This window comes from Carlito syrichta, unplaced genomic scaffold (genome assembly GCF_000164805.1).
Source record: "Carlito syrichta isolate Samal-C Ts95f unplaced genomic scaffold, Tarsius_syrichta-2.0.1 Scaffold170438, whole genome shotgun sequence".
NCBI classification, from domain to species: domain Eukaryota; kingdom Metazoa; phylum Chordata; class Mammalia; order Primates; family Tarsiidae; genus Carlito; species Carlito syrichta.
The window spans coordinates 11663-34982 of NW_007114534.1; the positions used below are offsets into that span (position 1 = coordinate 11663).

Here is a 23320-nt window from a genome sequence, read left to right on the forward strand (position 1 = left end):
TTTAATTTTTGTTTCAAAGATTCTGCTTTTGATTTCTATTAATCTGTCATTTTTTTGTTCCCTGTTTTCTTCATCAATCTCTGTTACTCATTATTTCCTTCCTTCTTATTTATTAAGGTTTGCTTTGGTGGTCTTTTTCCAACTTCTTGTATAATTTTTTTTTTGAGTTAGAGTCTCACTCCGTCACCCAGACTGGAGTGCAGTGGCTGCTCCCGGCCACCACAGCCTCGACCTGCTGGGCTCTGGTGATCCTTCCGCTCAGCCTTCCAAGTAGCTGGAACTACAGGCACGCACTGCCACGCCCGGCTGATTTTTTGATTTATTGTAGAGATGAGGTCTCACCAAGTTGCCGGGCGGGTCTCAAACCCGTGGGCTCAGGCAATCCACTCACCTGGCCTCCCAAAGTGCTGGGATTACAGGCTGAGCCACCAAGCCCGGCTCTTGTATAATTTAAACACAATAAAATGCTCAGATCTTAGTTATAGTTTTCTAGACTTTTATACTGATATACACCTGTTTGACCAGCACCCCAAGCAAGATATGGAGACTTTCATCACTCCAGAAAGTTCCTTGCAACCCTTCCCAGTGACTAGCACTCTCTCCATCCCAGCCCTGTTCTGCCTGCCTTAGAATTTCATATAAATGGACTCGTATATACTTTTCTGTGTCTGGCTTCTTCCACTCAACGGTTGTGAGATTCATCCATGCTATTTTTTGTCAGCATTTTTTCCTTTTTATTGCTGATTTGTATGTTCCATGGTATGACAGTACATTATTTTAATCCAATCTCCTCTTTTTGGATATTTGGGTTGTTCTCAGTTTTTGGCTATTGTGAATACAGCTGTTATGAATATACATATACAAGTCTTTTGGTTGATGTTTTCGTTTGGGGTAAACGTCTAAGAGAGGAATTGCTGTGTAACAGGGTGAGCATATGCTTAACTTTATATGAAAGTTTCCCAGAGTAGCAATCCACTCACCTCAGCCTCCCAAAGGTGCAGGATTACAGGCTGAGCCACCAAGCCCGGCTCACCTTCTTTCTAACCCTGCCTCCTACAACTGATGCAGGGTGGAGTCACAATGCTTATTAACACATGGAGGAGGGGCTTTACACCAACTGTTTTTCTAGCTTCACCTCCCTTTCACCCTCTGCCCTCCAAGGCCTGAAAAAAGGCAGCCCGTTTCATGGTCCACTGCACCCAGAACCTCTGCTGAGAGCACAGGCACATATTTGGGAATCACAGATTGCAGTGACAGGGAGGTGGGGTGGAGGTGGTGAGGATGAGGTTGGACCTAAATGGTTCTTATGAGGCAACTCTGGGGCCTGACTAGGGATGTGCAGGCTTAGCTTCCTCTATCTTCACTCCTCTGGGGTCATCAGCATGTTGAAGGCTAACTGGTACCCAAATACCTGTAGGCTTTTACTTGGAGATGCCTGAGGGCACTGTCTCCAGACCCAGGGATGGTAAAATACGTTTTTGTTGTTGTTGAGACAAAGTCTCGCTGTTACCTAGGCTGGTCTCAAACTCCTGGGCTCAAGTGATCCTCTTGCCTTGGCCTTCCTGAGTGCTGGGATTATAGGCGTCAGCCACGAGCCAGGCCTTCAAGAGGTGATTAGGTCACAATTAGATCATCCAGCCAGTTTAGCCTTGGGATTGTGCGCCAACTGCAGCTGGGGGACTGCAAGGACAGGGGAAGGGGTTCCCAGTCCTACTTTGATCCAGGGGCACTTCAAGCCTGGAAGTGCTCCATTTCCTGGTACAGCATGATCTGCTGGGCCCCAAAAAGGGAGAGGGGCAATGACCAGGAACTTGTGAATTGGGGTATAGGTCAGAACCCCATGTCCTGGTAGTCATGTTCCAGACACTGTGAATGCCACCACTGCCACCCACTTTGGCCAGACAAGGCCCTGGTCCATCTATGTTTGTGTCTCTGTGTCTGTATAGGCCATAAACCATGCTAGAACATGAGAAAAAAGAGATGCAAGATGCAGACTTTTCAGCTTTTATTACAAAAAGAACATGATCCCAGCCCAATTTTCCAACAAAAGTCACCGACTCTAAGTTTGATTTGGTCAGGGCCTCTCTGGCTGGGAAGTGAGCCAGCAGATAGGAAGCTCCCTCAGACCACCCAAAGCTTCATCTTTGCCTGCCCCAAGATGGCTATCCAACACATGTAGAAGTTTTCTTAAAGCTGCTCACTGGGCCTCGTTGAAGCGGGTCACCATTGTCTTGTGCAGTGTCTCCTTGTAGGACTCAGTTGAGGTGACCCCATAGGAGCTGCCCCGGGCACCCAGGCCGGAGCCACGCACCCGTGTTTGGGCCTGTGTGAAGGAGGCAGGCTCTGTCAGGTTAGCAGGGGATGCTGTGGGAAGTGCTGAGAAACGGGTAAGATTGCGGGAGACTCACCTCAATGGGTGTTACAATGCCCTGCTTCTTGCGACCCAAGCCACTGCCCTCTTTCCAGCCCATGGCCTGGAGCATGCGACTGCCAATGTTATCACTGCCAAGCCCATCCCGAGTGGGCTGCTCAAAGTCACTGCAGGGGATAGTATACAGTGTGAGCAGTTGGCCTGTCAGCACCAGGCCCCCTCGCCTGGCCCTGGGCACTCACACGGAGGCTGTAGATATGCCGCCATACTTCCTTCTCTTGGGTTCCGGCGGCTCAGGGATGCCATACTTCTCTCTACGCTCAGCTGCACGGTCCCGATACTTCATTTGCTAAAAGTTTGTGAGTGTGCATGTGTGAATATTGGGGAGCTGGCTGCTGCTTTTAGGAAGTTTGGGCATGGGGTCCCACAGGAAAATCCATCTGATTAGTAGAGCCCAGGTCCTGAGGGTCAGGACACTGTAGGTGCAAGCAGCCAGGGTAGGGGCACTGGGAAGAAGTTTCATAGGGACAACAGGATGTCAGAACTTAAACTCTAGCCCCGAGAGGGTGGGGATGTGGAAGAGACAAAGGGGAAGGAGTCCAGGAGTGGACCACGCCTCACCTCCATGTCGTTCTTCTCCAGTGCTTCCAGCTCGTTTTCTGACAAGTGGGCTCGCCGGTGAATCTCAAGGTTTTGCTGCAAGGGGGACAGGATGAGTAGTGAAGAAGCTGGGCTGGGGTGGGCCAGGTCCCAACATGCCCTGCCACCCCTCCCTTAGTCACCTTGTGAAGCCCCGAGAGCTGCTGGTGCCGGATGAGCGCCTCCTTGCTGGGGAACTGGCGCCGGCAGAGCAGACAGGCTAGCTTCTGCCAGTCGGTGAGCTTTTCCTCTCGCTCGGGGCCACCACGCTCCTGCTCCTCTTCGCTGTCACTCTCCCCACTGTAGGCTGCCACCAGCCCCCGTGGTGGACTCTACAGAAGGTAGGATGCATAATCAGGCCTGGCCAGATCAGAGCTCCCTGTCCCTTTCTGCCCTAGGTACTCACTGGGCGGTCATCACTGGCCAATTTTGGGAGATCCATGCTGGTGTGCTGTCTCTCAGCTAGTGCTCCCTGGGGAGGATAGACACAAAAGTTCAGGGACTACCAAGAGGGCCCAGAGAAAGGATGAGAACATGAGTGGGGGGCACAGGTGGGTGGCCACAACGTACCTTCTTCTCAAGGATGGCATAGCCGGCATCTGCAGTTGCTGACTCTCGCCTTTCATCATCTCGCAGGGAGCTGATAGGCTGGAAGCTGTTTTTGAAGTTTTCTTTTTGTTTGTTGAGACTGCGGGCCCAGCGTTCCATGTCCTTGGCAATCTGGGGGTGAGGGCAGGGGTGAGGTTCCCAGGAACCCCATGCCAATGGGCCACCCACTCTATCCACGAATTCACTGCCCTTGCAGCAGCCCATCGCCCTTCTTGTCCTGCAGCCTCAAACCCAGGCAAGCCCACCATCTCTAGGCTGAACCAGTGATGAGCTTTACTTGGCCTCTGGGCTATATAGCTCTTGCCCACCTCTCGCAGCAGAGAATTCTTTTACAAGGCACAGCCCTCCCCCACAATACAACTTCCTTAAAACTCTTCCTTTGCTTACCACCACACCAAGAATAAAACCAAACTTGTGACCACAGCCTGCAAGGCGCTCAGTGACACCCTGGCTCCTAATGACCTTACCATGGAACACCCCCCATCGTGTCCCCCGCCCCCTTTGGCCTACAATGATGAAGTGGTAGAAGCAGCCTGGGCAGCAGTGGGCCCATCTGAGAGGCAGACAAGAGAAGGTTGAGGTAGAACAAGCAGAAGACGTGCGATGCAGTGGTGCAAGTTCCCATTTGTCATTAGTCATCAGTGTTCGTCAAGGTCTTTTCTGGCTGTGCTTGCTCTCTGCTATGGTTTGAATGTGTCTCCCAAGTTCATGTGTTGGAACCTTTATTCCCAATGCAAGTGCTGGGGGGGTGAGGCCTTCAAGAGGTGATTAGGTCACGAGGATTCCGCCCTCTTGAAGGGGTTAATGTAATTACTGAGAATGAATTCCTGATAAAAAAAGAATGAGTTTGGCCTGATTTCTTCTCTTGATCTCATGCATGCTCTCTTGCCCTTTTGCCAATTTATGACGCAGCAAGAAAGCTCCCATCAGATGCTGGCGTCGTGCTCTTGGACTTCCAAGCCTACAGGAAAGGAAATCTCCTTTCCTTATGAAGTGCCTAGTCTGTGTGTATTTTTTTTTTTTTTTGAGTTGGAGTCTCACTCTGTCACCCAGGCTGGAGTGCAGTGGCACACTCACGGCCACCTCAGCCTCCACCTGCTGGGCTCAGGTGATCCTTCCGCCTCAGCCTTCCAAGTAGCTGGAACTACAGGTGCATGCTACCACGTCCGGCTCATTTTTTTTTTAATTGTAGAGAGGAGGTCTTGCCAAGTTGCCTACGCTGTTCTCAAACCCGTGGGCTCAGGCAATCCCCTCGCCTGAGCCTCTCAAAAAGTGCTGGGATTACAGGCTTGAGCCACTGTGCCCAGCCTGTATGTATTGCCATAGCAGCAGAAAACAGATTAAGACACCCCACTTCCCCGACAGATACCCACAGTTATGCTTCCTGTGTTTCCATTTAATCACTTTAAAATGCACAGGACTGTTTGTCTGTGTATAATATTAATTAATTAATATTTGAGCCAGAGTCTCACTCTGTCGCCCAGGTTGGAGTGCAGTGGCATGCTCATGGCCACCACGGTCTCAACCTGCTGGGCTCAGGTGATCCTTCCGCCTCAGCCCTCCAAGTAGCTGGAAGCACAGGCATGTGCCACCATGCCTGGCTAATTTTTTGATTTATTGTAGAGAGGAGGTCTTGCCATGTTGCTCAGGCTGGTCTTGAACTGAGTTCAGGCTCACCTCTATCTCCCACAGTGCTGGGATTACAGGCTTGAGCCACCACACATGGCCTAATGTTAATTTATATATGTGACACCATCCCACATTCCATATTCCACGGCCCCTTCCTTCCCCCTACATACAGACCCGCCTGGGCAGCGAGACCTCATCTCTACAATAAATCAAAAATTAGCCGGGCATGGTAGCACGCGCCTGTAGTTCCGGCTACTTGGAAGGCTGAGGCGGAAGGATTGCCGGAGCCCAGCAGGTCGGGGCTGCGGAGGCCGGGAGCGGCTACTGCACTCCAGTCTGGGCGACAGAGTGCGAGTCCGGCTCAAAAAAAAAAAAAAAAAAAAAAAAATCTGTGCTTGTTTCTAAATGCTAAACCTACAGTGTCATGCCCTTTCTCCAGAGAGATACTGAGGTGCCCTTCAACTGTCCACCACCACAGAACACTGCATGACTCTTTTACTGCCCACCCGCCATGGGCCTGTGAGAATTTCTCTGGGACATATACCAGCAGTGCGTGAGGGTCCCCGCTGCAGGACAGAAGAAAGCTGACAGGGCTCACTTGGATGGTAGCACAAGGCATTTCATGGGGGCAAACAGTGCTGCCATGTACTGAAGAGACTGCTCTGGCTCAAGGTCACACAGTAAAGAGCAGAGTTAGATGAGGGATGCGGTCTGTCTTGAGCAGTTACTGCCTATATCCAAACCCATCCACTACCTCCCTCAGCAGTAGAGGGTGAGAGATGACAGACTGCAGTTGTTGGAAGACACCAAAGAGTCAGCCAGTGACTGATGGACCCCCAGTGTTCACCTGTTGGGCCGTCTTGGTTTTGTGCTTCTCTTTCTTCTCTTTGCCCTCCTTTGAGGGTGCCCCTGGCTCCTTATGTCCATCAGCTGACTGCTCCAGGGCAGGAACATAGGTCCGCCTCTCCCCATCCCAGTACAGGTACTGCTGGCTCTGAGCGTTGTAGTAATACTGAGGGGGGGGAAGAAGTAAGAGAGGCATGAGGGAAGACTTGTGAAGGGGATCTAAAGCTGTTCCCTGATGTGACCTAACCCAACCTCATCCCTCCCTGGACTGCCCTGTCACCTGGGAGTTGGGGTCATAGTAGAGGCCGGTCTGGGGGTCATAGTAATAGCCAGATGTCTCATCGTACTGGTAGGTGGAAACGTCAGGAACAGCTGGGAGGTGAGGGGAGAGGGGGTCACACTCCTCTGTTTTGTCAAGAAGTCCCTATCCCCCCTACTCACAGGTTGTGGCTACTCACGGTACTGGCTGTAGGACTCCTGGGTAGTAGGGCTGGTGGCTGGTGGTAGGGCAGAGCTGGGATGGGTAGGGCTCTGGAGCTCAGATTTGAGCACGGCGGGTGACATGATGGTGTATGACTGGTCATGGGGCCAGACAGGAGAACAGGGCTCAGTGTCTGTCAATGCCACCTCTGGCCACCCAGGATGCCCCTGCCTGCCTCCCCAGGACACCTCCAGGGCTCACTCACCTGGCTGTTAGCAGCAGTGCCCTGGCTGCTACTTGCCTCTGCTGATTGTTGGTAGATGCCAGGGGCAGCACCAGGTTGGGTGCGGGAGAAAGCCTGCAGCGACACAGAGTCTGCCCCAGGTTCTAGGGAGGTCTCAGGACCTGTGAAAAGGAACAGGGAGGGAGATGAAGGCCTGTGAATGACAGGTGCCAGTATCCTATGCCTGCAGGCCCCTGCTATGGGTGCAAGGAAAGATGCTGGGGCTCACCTGCTCCGGTTGCATCCCCTTTGGTTCCAGCAATACCAGGGCCCTTGGTGCCCTTGAGGTAACCGTGGGCATAGAGGGAGGATTCTGTGCCCTGGCTGCTGCTATAGCTCTCATCCTGTTGGTAGTAGCTGTAGTCGACCGGTGGCTCCTCAGGGGTGGCCCAGGCACCCTCTCCACCCTGGGAGGCCTGAGGGGGCAGGCAAGAGGGGCTCATTAGAACAGGAGGGCATGGAGGTGGGAAACCTGCAAGATGCATCTATCCCATATGTGGGGCTAGTGTTGCTGACAGAAAAGCATGCAGTCTTAAGACACATGAAAAGTGAGCATTACCTGGCCACAAGAGAACAGGGCAGTGGCAAAGACAACGCTGAAAAAAAGATGCATGCAAAGTGCTCCCAGGACTGATATCACTGTGCGTGATGTATGTGTGTTGGTTGTCAGACTAAGGAAGACACCTCTTTCCCACTTTATTCTCTTCTCCCAATTTTCTCTCAACCACTTATAAATTCTTTTTTATTCAGGAACATATGCTATATGTAAATCATATATATAACACATTATATAAGGAATGTGTGATCTATTGCACCAATTCAGGACAATAAAAACCCAAACAGAAAGCCAGCCACCATGGCGCTAATAGCTGAGAGCCCAGGAGGTGCTGGGAAGGGAGCTGCAGTGAAGATGGAGGGGAACATCCCAGGGGTGTAGAGAGCAGGAAGTAGGGTAGAGTGGCCCATGCCAGCCACTGGGAGAGGGTTTTGCATCCAAGGCTAGCAAGCCAGCCTTCCTGCTTGCAGAGAGAATGCAGGAGGCTTAAGAAAGCCCAGGTCTCAGGATGCAGAAGGGTGCGGGGGGTCTGAGTACCTGTGAGATGGCCCACTGGGCTGCAGCAATGGCAGTGCTGGCCACAGAGGCGGCATTGATGCGACTGCCTTCGTTGGAAGCCATGTCCCTGAGGAGGATGTTAGAGACTGGGAGTGAGATGGGAGGTCTTGAGGTGGGGGCAAACTGGGAAGGGACATAGGTGGGGCCCTGACCTCTTAGAACCCTTGGCAAACTCAACATTGATGGTCTTGCCGTCAATGGTGAGCGGTGGGTGCAGGGCCTGCAGGATCTGCAGCAGCTGGGCTGCCTCCTGTGGGAGGAGGGGAGGCGGAGACAGAAGGGTCAGGCCCGGGGAGGCCCCCGGCTCCGTTGCCATTTCCAGGCTTGGGGCCGCGGTGGACGGGCTGGGGGAAGGGGCCCTCCTCCCCACCCCGGGGGCCGGGACCCTGGCTGCCCGGCCCCCCCCTGTGCCGCCCTCACCACGATGGTGGAGAGCTGGATGAAGGCAAAGCCACGGTTCAGTTGAGTCTGCTTGTCCTTGATGACACGCACATTGGAGGAGGAAAGCACCGCATAGGGTGCCAGGGCCCCCAGGATGGAGTCCATAGTGCTGTGTGGGTTCAGGTTGCGCAAAATGATGGCTGTGGGAAGGGGCCCAGTGTTAGGGGACACCCTGCCATTCTGCTCTAGTCCGCCCTTTGGTGCTCCCCAGTGCTGTTCCCTCTCCTCTGTCCTCTGTGTCTTTGCACCTGCTGCTTCCTCTCACCTTTTCCTCCAGGATAAACTGTGTCAGTCCAGGTGCCAGTCTGGCTGCTCACCTGCTGAGAACCTTCCCAACACATCCCCCCAAAGTTGGGCTGGGTGATGCTCCTCCCCTTGCTCTCCCTACATCACATGTCTATCCCCCTACCAGGTGGAGACTCCCATGAGAATGAAGCTCACTATCATTTCTCTGGCCTTGGGGAGCCCAGCCCAGATAGCCTAGGGCACAGAGGAAGAAGGAAGGAACAACTGACTCACTGTCATTGGCATTCTCCGAGCTTGGCTCTGAGCCCTGTGATAGGGCTTGGGAGGCCAGCACTCCCTGGGCCTGGTAGGGCTGTGGCAGGGGAAGCAGGCCCTGGCTTAGCTCCCGTCCACCCAGCGGCAGTGTCTGCTGATCCAGCCTCGTGCCGAGGGGCAGTTTCTGCTCTGCTTCTGTCAGGGGTAGTAGAAGACAGGCTGGTAACAAGGAGGAGGCTCCACAACTGGTCACCCTCCTCCCCATACCAACCCCTGAGCACTGGTTCTTCAGTTTCCCCACTCCCCTTTGCCGTGTCCTGGGGAGTTGAAGGAGGTAGGTGGGCCTTACCTGACTTGGGCACACCACATTTGAAGCACTTCTCTCGGCGTTTGAAGTTCTGGACTCCACACTGTGAGGCACAGGCCAGGCCATCAGAGGGGACAGGGCTTTCCATTGTACCCTCCAAACTTGGATCTGGAGCTCTCCCAGGGAACCCCACAATGCTCCGAGAAGGAAGGAAGGTCCCAGGGCGAAGGGTGGCAGGTACCATCTGGAACTTTCACTGTCATTCTGTCCTGTGAATCTTCCCTTTATATCGTCTCACATTTGTTCTCAGTGTCACACCTTTAGCTCAGGAATTAACAATTCCCCCACCCTACCCCTTATGGCTACTGCCTTCTCCTCCCCTCCCTCTGCCTTCTCAAGGTTACAACTGCCAAGACTATTCTCCCCCTCACCCAATCCCTTTAGTAGGTTATTCTTTCCCAAACCTGCTTCTCTATTCAGAAACCAACGTTTTGGCCCTAGAAGCCAACAGCCTCTTGCTAGATCCTCACCCCTCCTTTATCTCTAGGACTGGTTGGATCCTGCTACTCTTGAGAAATTTTCCTTGAATATTTCAGCATCTGGAGACCCCCTCCCCCAGCTTCTACAACATCCTATCTCTGTTCCAGAGTCAAGTACTAAGCACTGCTCCTGTGCCAGGCCCTGCCCCATGTGGCTAGGACGAGGCCTCCACCCTCTTGGCCTAACAGAAGAGTGGCAGTCTGCATGGACTGTCAACCAACAGGGGCTTGGGGACAAGAATGGGCAAACAAGGGGGCACAGCTCACTTAGCTGGGGACCGTCAGGGAGGGCTGCACAGAAGCAGGAATTTTTGATCAGGGATGGCCAGAAGTTTAGTTTTGCTGGAAAGGTACTGCTATCAAAGGAAACAATGAATTTTTCAGAGCTGGTGTAGGAGGGTAAGGGGAAACGCACAAGTCGACACTAGGTAATGAAGGATCATACGTAAGCTCAGAATTGTGAGGGTTTTAAGCAGAGAAGGGGTGTGGTCAGAGATAGTTTTCAGGAATGTTTCAGGTAAGAGGGTGAGAGAAAGAGGCAAGAGGCTAGTATACCAGAGAGGGCTTTGCGGCGAGTGGGTGAGAGGGCGTGAGGACTGGCATGAGGACCAGGAATGGCAAGAGAGGGAAGGTAGCACTTCTGTGATGGAAGTCACAGGAGCTGACGACCAACAGGATATAGGGGATGAAAGGGGAAGGAGTCAGAGAGATTGTCCTGGTTTTGAAGACTATCTGGAAATTCAGGCAGTATGGAATTTCATTGTCACTTTGTCCCTACCACTCTAGAAATATTGAGTACCCGCCTCTTAATAGTCAACTCAAAATAGTTCTGATAGGATCCCTTTTTAAAAACAAACAGATGCCACTCTCCCTGACTAGCCAGAATACTTCTTGGGGGAGAAGGTTGGGGCCTCCATAAGCTCTACCTTCCCATTACATTTCAGGACTGACATATGGCTATGGGAGGTGGAGCTGTGGAATCGCAAAGCTGATGCCAGGGCAGACCTCAAGCCATAGTCCCTCCAATCAGGAGCAAGTCATGGCTAAAGACTCATCCATGGTTCCAGTCTCAAGTTTCCTCTTAGGGAACATAGAGATGACTACAAAACCCTACATCCTAGATACCCTCCAGTCTCAGGTTTGACATGGCCGTGTCAGAGTGGTCTTCAAGGTTGAGTCATCTGATATGGGTTCTAAGAACACACTGTGCTTTTCTTTCATAACAACAGCTAACACCTAGACTGTGTTAACTGTGGGCCAGGTGTTGTTCTAAGCATTACTCTCTCATTAACACAGTTTAATCTGCCCAAGTACCTTTTGAAAGTGGTATCATTAGAATTCAAATTTTAGAGATAGGGAAAGCAAGGCAAAGAGGGGTTAAACACCTTGGCCAAAACCAAGGCCAACCTGGGATAGTCTCATTCCAGTCAGGCTGACTCCAAAGCTCATATTCTATACGACAGCACTTCATGCCCACACTCACTCATTCATTACCAATGTATATGTTTCCTTAAAGTCTGCTGAGACTCCAGGCAAGACTGCATTCTAAGAGGACAAAGTTTGCACTAAGTGAGCACTAAATAAGCATTTGGTTGGCTGGCAAGAAATGGTGGCCTCTGTACTCATACCTCCTCATAGGCACACGTGAGCTCAAGGGAGAGGAGGAGGGAAGGAGGGAGAAAAGGAAGAAGAGGGAGAGAGAGGGAGGAAGGGAGGGGCAAGAGGGAGGTTGCTACCACTGCTGCTGCCATCTCTATCCATGGTAAGCACTGCCCACCACCCCTGTACCTTATTGCACAGCCAGTCCTCATTGATCTTGGGCTTGGGGTCGCTGTAGTGCATGGACACCTTCTGGCCCAGGATGTTGAGGGAGTGCTGTGGGAAAAAGCAGAGCACAATGAGGCCCAGGCAGCAGTGCCCCACGCACCGTTTCAGCACAGGAGAAGAGAGTGAGCGAGCCCTTCAGCTGGATGGATGAGGGACAGGGAACGGAGGGAGGTTGGAGAACGGATGGAGGGTAGAAGGAAGGGACGGAGGGAGGGAGGGAAAGCACCACAGCTCTCGGGCGCAGCTGTTTGCTGCTTTTCCGGGCACACGCACGCACACACGTGAACACACACCACCAGGCACACAGTGCTCAGCTGACCAACGCTTGCCAGACAGTGGGGAAAACCCCCTACTCGACCCTGACACTGCCAGGCCACACCCAGGGCCAGCACTACACAGGCTACACTTGGGGGTGAGGGGAGACAGGGAGGGGGAAGGAGAGGAGGGGAGAGAAAGAGAGAGAGAGCGCAGGCGCGCTAGTGCTGGAGAAGGGGAAAAAAGAAAGAGCCATATCGAACAGACGGAAGTTCCTGCCATGAGGCTGTCTTCCCATGGATGGCTGGGTCCTGGGTCCATGGCACTAGCTTATGGACCCTGCAGAGATGGCCCCAGGGCTGCCTCTGCCAGGATCCCCCATTTCACATCTGCCCCTTCCTCCCCTGAAGCTTTCTCCAGTGCCCTACACCAGTGATCTGGGCAGAGGGTGGGAGACTGGAGCAGATCTTTGGGACTTGGAAGGTCCCAAAGTTACTGGGTTGGGACCCCGTGCCAGACTGGGGGAACAGGCTCCCCCTGTTGCTGACTATGCACGGGTCCTTGCTGAGAAGATGGAACTACCTGAGGTGGAGGCTCCTGTGGGTGTGGAAAGGGCAGGGGGTGACCAAAGTGAGTCCAGGGTGTCAACAGACCTATCACACTTGACTGGAACTTTAGATCAACAGAGTAGTGCTGTCCCCTTGCATGGAAATCAAAGGGCCGAATTCACATGCAGGGAGAGGGCAGACAAAATGGTCTTGCTAATTAGTGTGCCAACAGCTAAGTTCCCCAGTGGTGGGACTCTCAGCAGTCCTGAGAGCAGAAAGAAGTCCTGGCTTAAGCTACCCCAGAGCAGGGAGGTCCCCCCTGGGACCCACCCCGCCCCTGGGGAGTGGGAAGCTATGTGATAGGACCCACTCTGGCAGCTTCTTCTCCAAAAGCTCAGTTGGGAGAAGTGACAAGACAGCGCTAGTGCCTGGTGGTAGGGAGGGCCAATGTTGAGTGTGGGCTCTGGATGGGAAGCCCAGTGGGGTAGCGAGAGATGGGAAGAGGAGACAGTGAGGGTCAGGAAGGGGAGAGAGGGGGCGGGGGATGGGACACAGGGCCACAGGGCAGGGAACTGTGTCCGTAAGAATCAGGCGATGGGGAGCGCTCGATTACAAAGTAGTATTTGTTTGGGGGGGGGTTCAAGTGCGGCAAAGCAACCTGATTGGCTTCCATCCATCGTGTAGCGTCCTGCAAGTGACTAAACTCGACGAAGGCGAAGCCCCGGCTCTGACCTGGAGACAGCATTCAGATACAGACGCAGTGGGTTAGTCAACAGCTTTGGACACACGGTGTTCCCGGGGGCGGGACCCGAGGGGAGAGGACCAGGGGCAGAGAGGGAAGGGGGAAGAGGAGAACGGAAGAAAGGAAGAGAAAGAAGCAATCAGAGAGAGAGTAGGGGGTGTGGGAGGCAAGGTAGATGCAGGAGGGGCAGGAAAAAGGGAAGTGGGGAGGGAGAAAAACAGAGGAGAGGTTGGGTAGTGGGGAGACACACACACCAACTGGGAAGAGAGACAGAGATATGGGGCTTGGGCAGACCTGCCCAGCCAGCCTGGGGTGACAGAGACGGAGAGAAGTAGCTGGGAGGGAAAGGATACAAGGAGAGATCTGCTTCCAGAGAAGGAAGGAGGGGGAAGATGGGCAGGCTGCTGGCTCCATATGAGCCAAAATAAATAACTCTAGGGTGGGCCCAGCACAAGGCCAGGGATGCCCAGGAAGGGTGCTGTAACAGGTATTGAATCATAGGAGCAAAAGAGAAGCTGGGCCAGGCTGCTCTGTGAGACTAGGAAGCCTGGCCCATCAGAAACCAGAGGCAGTCAGGGACACGACCTCATCTCAGTCTCACCAGGGAGTCTTGCTAGGGAGCCACCTCAGGGCCACAATGAGGAGACAATAGCCACAAAATGTCCAAGACCTCCTAGACAAAAGAATGGCAGCTAGGATTGGCCAGGAGGACCTTAGAAGGACGAATCAGTAGATGCCTGGGAGAAATGCCCAGGGCCATCAGAGGGCTACACCTGGGATGCTTCCTTGGGGAGAGGGAGACCCAGAATCTGTCAGTGTGTGGTCTAGTTGGAGTGAAGCAGAACAAGACCTACATGCAACCAAGAGAGACTCCAGGCTTGGCCAGGGTTGGGAAAGGGATTCAGGGCTTGCGACCTCAGGAAAGCATCTCCTTTAGAGGCAGATACACAGGGAGAGCTTGGATGAGGCAGGGGTTGGGGGGCATGCTTGATCTCCAAAAGAATAACTGTTAAGATGCACAGGAGGATGGAATGAATGGTATAATCAGATAGATAGATAAAATAAATAGATAGAGATAGATAGAGAGATAGAGATACATACAGAGAGAGATGGAGGTGTGGGGAAGAGAGAGACTGAGAGATAGAGATGGAGAGAGAGAGAGAGAGAGAGAGAGAGAGAGAGAGAGAGAAAGAGAGAGAGACACCCAGGCAGAGTGAGGCCCCACCGTGCCTGCCTTGGGGAGCCTGGGCAGAGGTCCTGCAGAGACAACTCCCCCCCCCACCACCCTGCTAATCTCAGGCCAGCTCCAAGCAGCCTGCAAGAGGGAGGGAGGGAACAGGCAAGGCCAGAAAATTCTGGCTGCTCCTTGGGATGTGCCCTTGGATAAGAGTCATCCCCTGCCTCCCATCTTGGGAGACATGGGTGGGGCCATGTCAGACATACTTTCTGGTCAGAGGCTGTTACCAGAAAAATGTAGGGGAGAGCAAGGGGCAGAGGAAGGAGAAGAAAGGAGAGGGAAGGGAGTTTATTGGGAAGGGGTTACCATCTCAGATACTCAGAGTCCCAAAGAGGAGGTTCCCCGGAGCCTGGCTCTGGCCCTGCCCCTGGGGAGTGCTCAGCTCAGTGCTGCACCCTGTCCCCGACAGCCCCACAGAAGAGGCTGTTGGCTGGAGCTGTGAGGAGAGTGTGGGGAAGGGGAGAGAAGAAGAGAGGGTACCCCCCATGCTGCCCGTTCCCAGCTGTGGCAGGAAGGTGGGGGAGGGAAGGGAGGGAGAAGGTAGAGGCAGGAGGGAGATTTGGAGGCTGAGGCTGGCCAGCGGAAGGGGAGGGCACTGGGAACAAAAGCTCACCTGAAGATTTGTTCCGCATTAGCCGGACCTCCCGTGCTTGGATGCCGTGGGACTGCAGCTGGCCACGGATCTGTACAGGGAGATAGAGTGAGGCAGGCTTAGCACAAGGGGGCTGCTGGCTATTTGAGGCCGGCCAGAGGCTTCTGGACCCCAAGGGGTCTTTGGCGATATGCACACACTGTCTCCTCTGCCTCTTTTGGAACTTTTGCCCAAGTGACAACAGCCCCAGAACCCACACCAGTACCCAAGTCTTGGCTTTCAGGCCCAGATTTGCAGAAAGTGAGTCAAATGAAGAAAAGGGTACAAAGCAAGGTAAAGAATGGCAGCAAATAGACCTCCAGGGGCACAAAGAACAGCAGAGACAGCAAGAGAGCCAGCAACTCAAGAATGGTGGGCAGTGGAATCTGATAAAGGGCTTAGTGGCAGACAAAAAGCAAAGAAAGCTGCGATATGATTCTTACCCTTTGCAAGGGGATTACCACCCCTTCCCCCCACCAACTTGCATCAGGAGACCCATGACACAAATACCAAGCTGGGGAGGACAGAAGTCTGAGCAAATTCCTAGACATGTGCCCTAGACTATGAGTGTAACAGCAACTTAGGGTGGACAGAGACAAAAAAGGTATAGTCATGAGGTTTGGAAAGGTTCCTGGATAAAGCAGGCCAGAGGGAAGCTGCAGAGGTAATTTAGGATTTAGACCAGGTAAGGCAGGGTCTCTAGGTCAGGGAGCCTTTTGTAGAAGGCTGGGAGACTATGCCAGGAATTCTTGAAGGAGTCTTTGTGTCTCTAGGCCTCAGTTTCCTCATCAGGTCAAACGACAGATTAGCCTTAACACACACATGTGCGTGTGTGCACACATACATGGGGATGAAAAGGGAAAATACACAGAATATTATCAGGACTTCAAATGCTCAGAGAAGGCTCAGGAAACAACAAGAAAGTGGACTCTGGGGTCCAGCTACCCAGGTTCAGATTCCAGCTCCACTCTGCCACTCAATGGCTGTGGGATCTGTGGCAAGTCACTTCACTACTCAGGCTTGGTGTCCTCATCAGGCTTGGTTTCCTCATCCACAGGATGCAATACAAAGAGTACCTTCCCTGCTGGGCCATTGTGAGGAGTAAATCAGATCTCACACGTGGCCCACCCTGTGATAAATCCTTAACAAATGCTAGCAATCAGCTCCTATCTGACTCTGAGCAGGGCAGGTGGACCAGCCTTTAGAAACCCTCAAATATACAGGTGGGATTTTCTCTGCTACAAACTGGACAGCCAGCAGACTTCAGAAGAAAGCTGATCAGAGAATTCACGGTGGGTGGAATGGACTAAGAAAGATCAAAATCAGCCGGGCTCGGTGGCTCAGCCTGTAATCCCACGCCTTTGGGAGGCTGAGGTGAGTGGATTGCCTGGGCCCGTGGGTTCGAGACCCGCCTGGGCAGTGAGACCTCATCTCTACAATAAATCAAAAAATCAGCTGGGCGTGGTAGCGCATGCCTGTAATTCCGGCTACTTGGAAGGCTGAGGTGGAAGGAGCGCCGGAGCCCAGCAGGTTGAGGCTGCGGTGGCCGGGAGCGGCCACTGCACTCCAGTCTGGGCGATGGAGTGAGACTCCAACTCAAAAAAAAAAAAAAAGATCAGAATCACAGAGGCTAGTGAGGAAGCTATTCTAGTGGTCCTCTTGGAGTTTTAATGTGGCTCCTTATGAGACGTCTGTATGAAAAGGAAACAGGAGAAAAAGGAGGAAGTTGGAGGGAGAGAATGCCACAAAGGAATGGTAGAGAGGCTGTTAGCGGCCACCTAAGGCCCTATGGCCAGGCCAGTGATGAGACTCAATGCTGCTGACAAAACGGGATGTGGGAAAATGAGAATGAAATTTCAAAAAATCCCATCCCCCCAATGGTTGCAGGGCCCCAGCATCATCTCTGCCACCAGCAATAGCCAGCACTGGGCCTGGTGAGCATCTGGCCCTCGATGCACACATGCAAAAGAGCTGGACAACCGGTGGAGTATGCAGGACTGGTCTTCTCCCTCCCACACACATCATCACCAGACACCCATGGTTGCTGCTCCTTGGCCAAGTCGGCCAATTTGATACTCCTCCCTCCAGACCAGGAGCCCATGGGGCCTGGGGGACAGGAGCTGGTAGGGGAGAAGAGATAAAAGATGCTGAGGTTGGGGTGAGAGAGGGGTGGGGAGAAGATGAGGGCCCTGGAGGAGACCCAGTCTGGCCTTCTGCCCGGGGCCATGGGGGGGCACGTACATCATCCTCAGTGGCTGCCTGTGGCAGCATCCTCAGCATGACGATGTTACTGGCCTTCTCCTCCTCCTCCTCATCCTCCTCCTCCTCCTCCTCCTCCCCTTGCTCGGTCCGATAGTCCTGGTCCCGATAGTCGCCGTCTCGGGGGAAGCCTGGTGGGCCGGTGGGGCTGTGCCTGTGCCGCCGCCGCCGCCTACGCTGAGTCTCAGAGCCCGGGGAGGCCTCGTAGGAATCCTGGCCAACAGAATGAGATGAGAGACACCAGACAGGCAGTCAGTCTGGGCGGGCCTAGGGCCTGGTCGCTGGCTCTCTGAGGCAGTCAGGCTCTGAAAGCCAGGGGTGGGCGGGCTCCGGCTAAAGGCTCTGGCAGGCAGGGTGGGTAGGCCCTGGACTGCAAACCTTCTAGGGCTGGAGATTCTCCACGAGATGCTTTTGGGGATTGCTTTCGCGGGGGTGGGGAGAGGTAGGTGGCAGTATTGGCATGGAGGAGGAACTCCCAAAGGTGACAAAATAAAGCTTAAACCTCCTCAGGGTGAGATGGCCTGGGGTTGGCACACCAGACCCTACCCTCTATTTCTCCCCTCCTCCCTTGCCAGCTCAGGTAGTATGTGCACAATTGTTTCCTGTGCCACTGAAGGCCACATATCTCCTTGGTTCCCAGTCTGGGAATGGGCCCTGCAACCAAGCTAGAGGTATAGGAACAGCTTCAGATCTTGGCCAGAGCCAGCCAGTAGAAGCTGGTGAAGGTAAAAGGGTCTCAGACACTCTCCCTGATCCTCAGCCCTGGCCAGTCTTCCAACAGTTGCCATCCTCAAAACAGTGTGGTTGCTGGGCTCTTGACTGTTGCCCAACCCGTCCATTCCAGGAGAGAGCAGGCTAGGCCTGGTGCCACACCCTACAGGTCGACCAGAGCCACATAACTTAGTTCTCCACTCCCATTCTGGGCAGGGTCCACCCAATACACCTTGAAACATCCAGGGACAGCTTAATAGCTGCCACTAGGGAAACCTGGATGCCTTCAGCCTCTAGTCCCCCACCAAAGTTGGGGGTCCATAACAGAGTCTTTGCACTGGACCCTCCAGAGGGTGGTGGGTAACTCATACGCTGCCCCTAGGGCTGGGATTGCAAGAGTACCCTTCTTACCCTGCTGGATAGGAGAGCTGCCAGCTTGCTTGAACCAGGGCCCCGACTGTCCCCTCCAACTGGGTTTTCCTAAGGCAAGGCTGTTTCCCCTGCCTCAGATGGTAGGGGCTCCCCAATGGTGAGCATCATGCTTCAACCCTCAGGCTGGGGGTAACTATCCAGCATGGCACTAAATCTCCCCAAGGAGTCTCTCTCTTCTGTCTAGGAGCTCTGCCACCACTGGGAATGCCCACTCTTGGTCTCCCAGAGTCCCTCAGCTTGGTGATATCCAGTCCCCTGGTTGTCCTTCCAATCCCAGATGCCGGGTCCCATGGAAGAGGTTCTTCAAGTGTCTAAGTCTGCTGGGAGCAGGCAGTGCAGGGCTCATGGCGAACCACAGGCCTGAACTGAACAACAGGGAAGAAGGGAAAGAGGTGGTGGCCAAGGGCCCTCAGAAGTACAGAGCCAAGCGTGTGGAAGCCAGGGAGACCCAGGTTGGGAGAGGAGCCCTTAGAGAAGGGAGTGGGGACAGGCCCTCCAGGTGAGGCAAAGCCACCGAGCAGTCTGAAGGCACAGCAGTGGAGAGCTGCCTGCACACAGTGCTGCAGTCAGACATAGAGGCCCTTCAGGTGCCCTGCCCACCCAGGTCTGGCCCAGTCCGGCCCTGCCCTCACCTCCGCACTCTGCTCTTCAGATGAGTCATCATAGTCATGCTTGCCCTCCTGGCTGCCATACTCGCGGGGATACGAACGGTAGTCCATGTCCCGGTAGTCGTGGTCTCGGCTTCGGTTCTCGCCACCGTCATCCTGCGAGCGGTCAGTGGCTCCATAGCGGCCAGTCCTGTCACCACGACCACCTCTAGGGGAAGAAGGATGGGGAAAGATTAGAGGGTCATCCTTTCTAGAAGGTGCAAGAGACATGGGTGACTGACATGCACTCACTCCCTCGAGGCCCTCAGGCCCACCCCCAGACAGGGATTCCTAAATTCTTGCCCCACGCGGGTAGCTGACTCCCTCATCACTTTCAAATGTAACCTACCTCTCTCTATCCCTCCTCCACACCGGTCCAAGATGCTGGCTTCCTTCATGGGCACTTTAGTTGTAGCCTGATTGGTCTTCTCACCTCCACCCAGACCTTCTCAGTTCAGTCTCCACAACCCAACCACCTCACTTCCTTCAGTGGCTCTCTCTCAGGACAAAACACCGAAATGCTCACCAAGGTCCCACAAGGTCTGCAGGGTCCTGTGGGGTGAGGTCCTTGCTGACCTCGCTCCTCCTTGGTCTCATCGTACACCATGCCCCCTCTATTTCATTATCACCTTGTTAATATTAGCAGTTCTTTTGTTAAAATTTCTCCTACTGCAATAATTGTAAAATAATTCTCTTAAAGCTGATTTAAATCTGCATTTCTTTGGTGAGTTAAAAAATACCAGACTGAGTCTCAGGAAATGAGGAGACCACACCTGCTTGGCTCACTGTCATATACCCTAAAGCTTAGCATAGTGCCTAATACTCTGTAGGCACTCAACAATTATTTTTTTGAAAAAAAAAATGATTAACAAAAAATTCTAAAAGTAACCAATATATGTTTGTTTAAAATAGGAAACAAAAGCAAGCAAGAAATAAAAGTAAATTAAAAAAAAAAACAACAGACCCCATAGAAGAATGCTACTATACTAGCAGGATTCCAATTCTGGCTGGGAACACTAGAATGTCCATTATTAAAACCATTCTTAACATTATTCTAAAGGCATTAGCTAAAGCAATTAAATAGGGAAGGAAGAAAAGGGGTTAAAAGCTGGAAAGGAGAAGGTAAAAATATCATTACTTGTAGATGATCAATATAAGGGCAAGTCTGCAAAGTCTAAGAGAATCAACTAAAAAATGATTGCAAATAATAAATCAGTAAGAGCCGGGCTTGGTGGCTCAGCCTGTAATCCTGCGCCTTGGGAGGCTGAAGTGAGTGGACTGCCTGAGCCCGCGGGTTCGAGACCCGCCTGGGCAACTTGGTGAGACCTCATCTCTACAATAAATCAAAAATTAGCCGGGCGTGGTAGCGCGCGCCTGTAGTTCCAGCTACTTGGAAGGCTGAGATGGAAGGATCGCCGGAGCCCCAGCAAGGTTGAGGCTGCAGTGGCCGGAAGCAGCCACTGCTCTCTAGTCTGGGCGACAGAGTGAGACTCCAACTCAAAAAAAAAAAAATCAGTAAGAATGCAATGTTGAATATACATTTCTTATGGTGCACATGTATATTTCTAAAATTATCAATTTTAACAGAACAAGAGGCAACAAACACAACCGAGCTAGTTACAAAATAAGGCTTTAGAAAAAAGTTAAGTTTTTTTTTTTTTGCGTTTTCACATTAAGAGCATTTTTCTCTTTTTTTCTATTTTAAAGATGTGGGGTACAATTCAGAGTTAGGTATACAAGAGTATAAAATTAACATGCAGAAATAAATACCTTGCCTGTATTCAGGTAACCACTGTTTAGAAAATAAAAAAGATCTCAAGTACAGTGCATCAAAAAGGCTAAATAGCTAGACACATGTTAAGATCTTACAACTAGCCGGGCTTGGTGGCTCAGCCTGCAATCCCGCGCCTTTGGGAGGGTGAGGAGAGTGGACTGCCTGAGCCCGCGGGTTCGAGACCCGCCTGGGCAACTTGGCGAGACCTTATCTCTACAATAAATCAAAAAATTAGCCGGGTGTGGTAGCGCGCGCCTGTAGTTCCAGCTACTTGGAAGGTTGAGGCAGAAGGATCGCCGGAGCCCAGCAGGTCGAGGCTGCGGTGGCCACTGCACTCCAGTCTGGGCGACAGAGTGAGACTCCAACTCAAAAAAAAAAAAAAAAAAAAAAAAAAAATAAGTAAGGAAATAAATAAAGATAAGAAATGAAACCATAAAAGTAAAAGAAAAAAAAAGCACAGGATAATTTCTTTATAATCTTGAAATGGGGAAAACTATGGCCCAAATCCAGAAGCCACAGAAGAAAATATTATTACATTCAACTATATAAAAATTAAACATGGGGGAAGGAGGGTGGGATTGACAGTAGTTGATATCTGCCTGGGGAAGGGGGGAGCACACCTCATCAACAAGGGTAACTGAACAATGAATATTTGTATACCTAACCCTGAATTGTACCCCACAATTTTAAAATAAAAATTAAAAGAAGAAAAAACTTAAACACTTCTGTTCAAAGAAAAACAAAACCCATCATAAACCAAATCTTTGCATTTTTTCATGTGTTTATTGGTCAGGGGCAAGGTCTCATTCTGTTGCCCAGGCTACAGTGCAGTGGCACGATCATGGTTCACTAGAACCTCAACCTTCTGGGCTCAAGTGATTCTCCCATTTCAGCCTCCCTGTAGCTGGGACTACAGGCATGTACCACCATGTCCAGCAAATTTTTTTTATTTTTAGTAGAATCAAGGCTCACTATATTGTCCTGGTTGGTCTCAAACTCCTGGGCTCAAGAGATTCTCCTGCCTTGGCCTCCCAAAGTGCTAGAATTATAGGCATCAGGCACCACGCACCTGCCCCTTTGCCCTTTTTAAAACTGAGTTGTGGCCGGGCTCGGTGGCTCAGCCTGTAATCCCGCCCCTTGGGAGGCCGAGATGAGTGAACTGCTGAGCCCGTGGGTTTGAGACCCACCGGGGCAACTTGGTGAGACCTCATCTCTACAATAAATAAAAAAAAAATTAGCCGGGCGTGGTAGCACGCGCCTGTATTCTGGCTACTTGGAAGGCTGAGGCGGAAAGATCGCTGGAGCCCAGCAGGTCGAGGCTGCGGTGGCCGGAAGCAGCCACTGCACTCTAGTCTGGGTGACAGAGTGAGATTCCAACTCAAAAAAAAAAAAACAAAAAACCAAAAAAACAACAACTGAGTTGTTCTGTTGTTATAAGGGTTTTTCATATATTCTGGATATTGATTTCTTACCAGATATATGATTTGCAAATATGTTCTCCCATTCTGTGGGTTGTCTTTTCAATCTTTTGATGGTATCTTTTGAAATACAAAACGTTGTAATCTTTTTTTGTTGTTGCTATGGGCAGCTCCCTGAATCAGAACAGGTTCAGAGAGGCTTCTAACAGTTTCTAATTTTGATGAAGTTAAAATTTTTTTTTGAGTTAAAGTCTCACTCTGTCACCCAGGCTAGAGTGTAGTGGCACACTCATGGCCACTGCAGCCTTGACCTGCTGGGCTCAGACAATACTTCAGCTTCAGCATTCCAAGTAGTTAGAACCCCAGGTGTGTGCCACCATGTTCGACTCATTTTTTTTTTTTTTTTTGAGTTGGAGTCTCTCTGTTGCCCAGACTGGAGTGCAGTGGCCGCTCCCGGCCACCGCAGCCTCGACCTGCTGGGCTCCGGCGATCCTTCCACCTCAGCCTTCCAAGTAGCCGGAATTACAGGCATGCGCTACCATGCCCGGCTGATTTTTTGATTTATTGTAGAGATGAGGTCTTGCTGCCCAGGCAGGTCTCGAACCCGCGGGCTCAGGCAATCCACTCACTTCAGCCTCCCAAAGGCACGGGATTACAGGCTGAGCCACCGAGTCCGGCTAATTTAAAAAAAAATGTATTGTAGAGACATGGTCTCGCCATGTTGTCCAGGTTGGTCTAGAACTCATGGGTTCAGGCAATCCACTCACCTTGGCCTCCCAAAGTGCTGGGATTATAGGTGTGAGTCATCGCGCCCAGTAAACTTATTTATTTTTTTTGAGTTGGAGTCTCACTCTTGTCGTCCAGGCTGGAGTGCAGTGGCACGCTCACAGCCAACGCAGCCTCAATATGCTGGGCTTAGGCAATACTTCCACCTCAGCCTTCCAAGTAGCTGGAACTACAGATGTACGCCACCATGCCCAGCTAGTTTTTTTTTTTGTGATTTATTGTAGAGATGAGGTCTCACCAAGTTACCCAGGCTGGTATCGAACCCCCGGGCTCAGGCAGCAAATTTATTTTGAAATAATTTTAGCCGGGCTCGGTGGCTCAGCCTGTAATCCTGCGCCTTTGGGAGGCTGAGG

General features: G+C 52.1%; 1 protein-coding gene across 5 annotated transcripts in view; it reads right to left on the minus strand.

Moving 5' to 3' along the window:
- Positions 1-1988: 1988 nt before the first annotated feature.
- Positions 1989-23320, minus strand: part of RBM10 (RNA binding motif protein 10) — a 29934-nt gene continuing 8602 nt past the window's right edge. For 2 of the 5 annotated variants that reach the window (XM_021709285.1, XM_021709286.1), the window contains exons 3-24: positions 18975-19158; positions 17182-17412; positions 14923-14992; positions 12989-13062; positions 11489-11575; positions 9204-9264; positions 8873-9049; positions 8333-8493; positions 8065-8162; positions 7892-7979; positions 7028-7214; positions 6781-6920; positions 6553-6670; positions 6375-6466; positions 6096-6260; positions 3581-3730; positions 3417-3482; positions 3154-3342; positions 2993-3067; positions 2614-2720; positions 2409-2538; positions 1989-2323 (exon numbers count right to left, since the gene is read on the minus strand). In XM_021709285.1, coding sequence (XP_021564960.1) covers positions 2198-2323; positions 2409-2538; positions 2614-2720; positions 2993-3067; positions 3154-3342; positions 3417-3482; positions 3581-3730; positions 6096-6260; positions 6375-6466; positions 6553-6670; positions 6781-6920; positions 7028-7214; positions 7892-7979; positions 8065-8162; positions 8333-8493; positions 8873-9049; positions 9204-9264; positions 11489-11575; positions 12989-13062; positions 14923-14992; positions 17182-17412; positions 18975-19158 — 2776 coding nt within the window. In that variant the 3' untranslated portion in view covers positions 1989-2197. The remainder of the gene's footprint in view (positions 2324-2408; positions 2539-2613; positions 2721-2992; positions 3068-3153; positions 3343-3416; positions 3483-3580; positions 3731-6095; positions 6261-6374; positions 6467-6552; positions 6671-6780; positions 6921-7027; positions 7215-7891; positions 7980-8064; positions 8163-8332; positions 8494-8872; positions 9050-9203; positions 9265-11488; positions 11576-12988; positions 13063-14922; positions 14993-17181; positions 17413-18974; positions 19159-23320) is intronic. The other 3 variants (XM_021709287.1, XM_021709289.1, XM_021709288.1) reach the window with 3 other exon arrangements.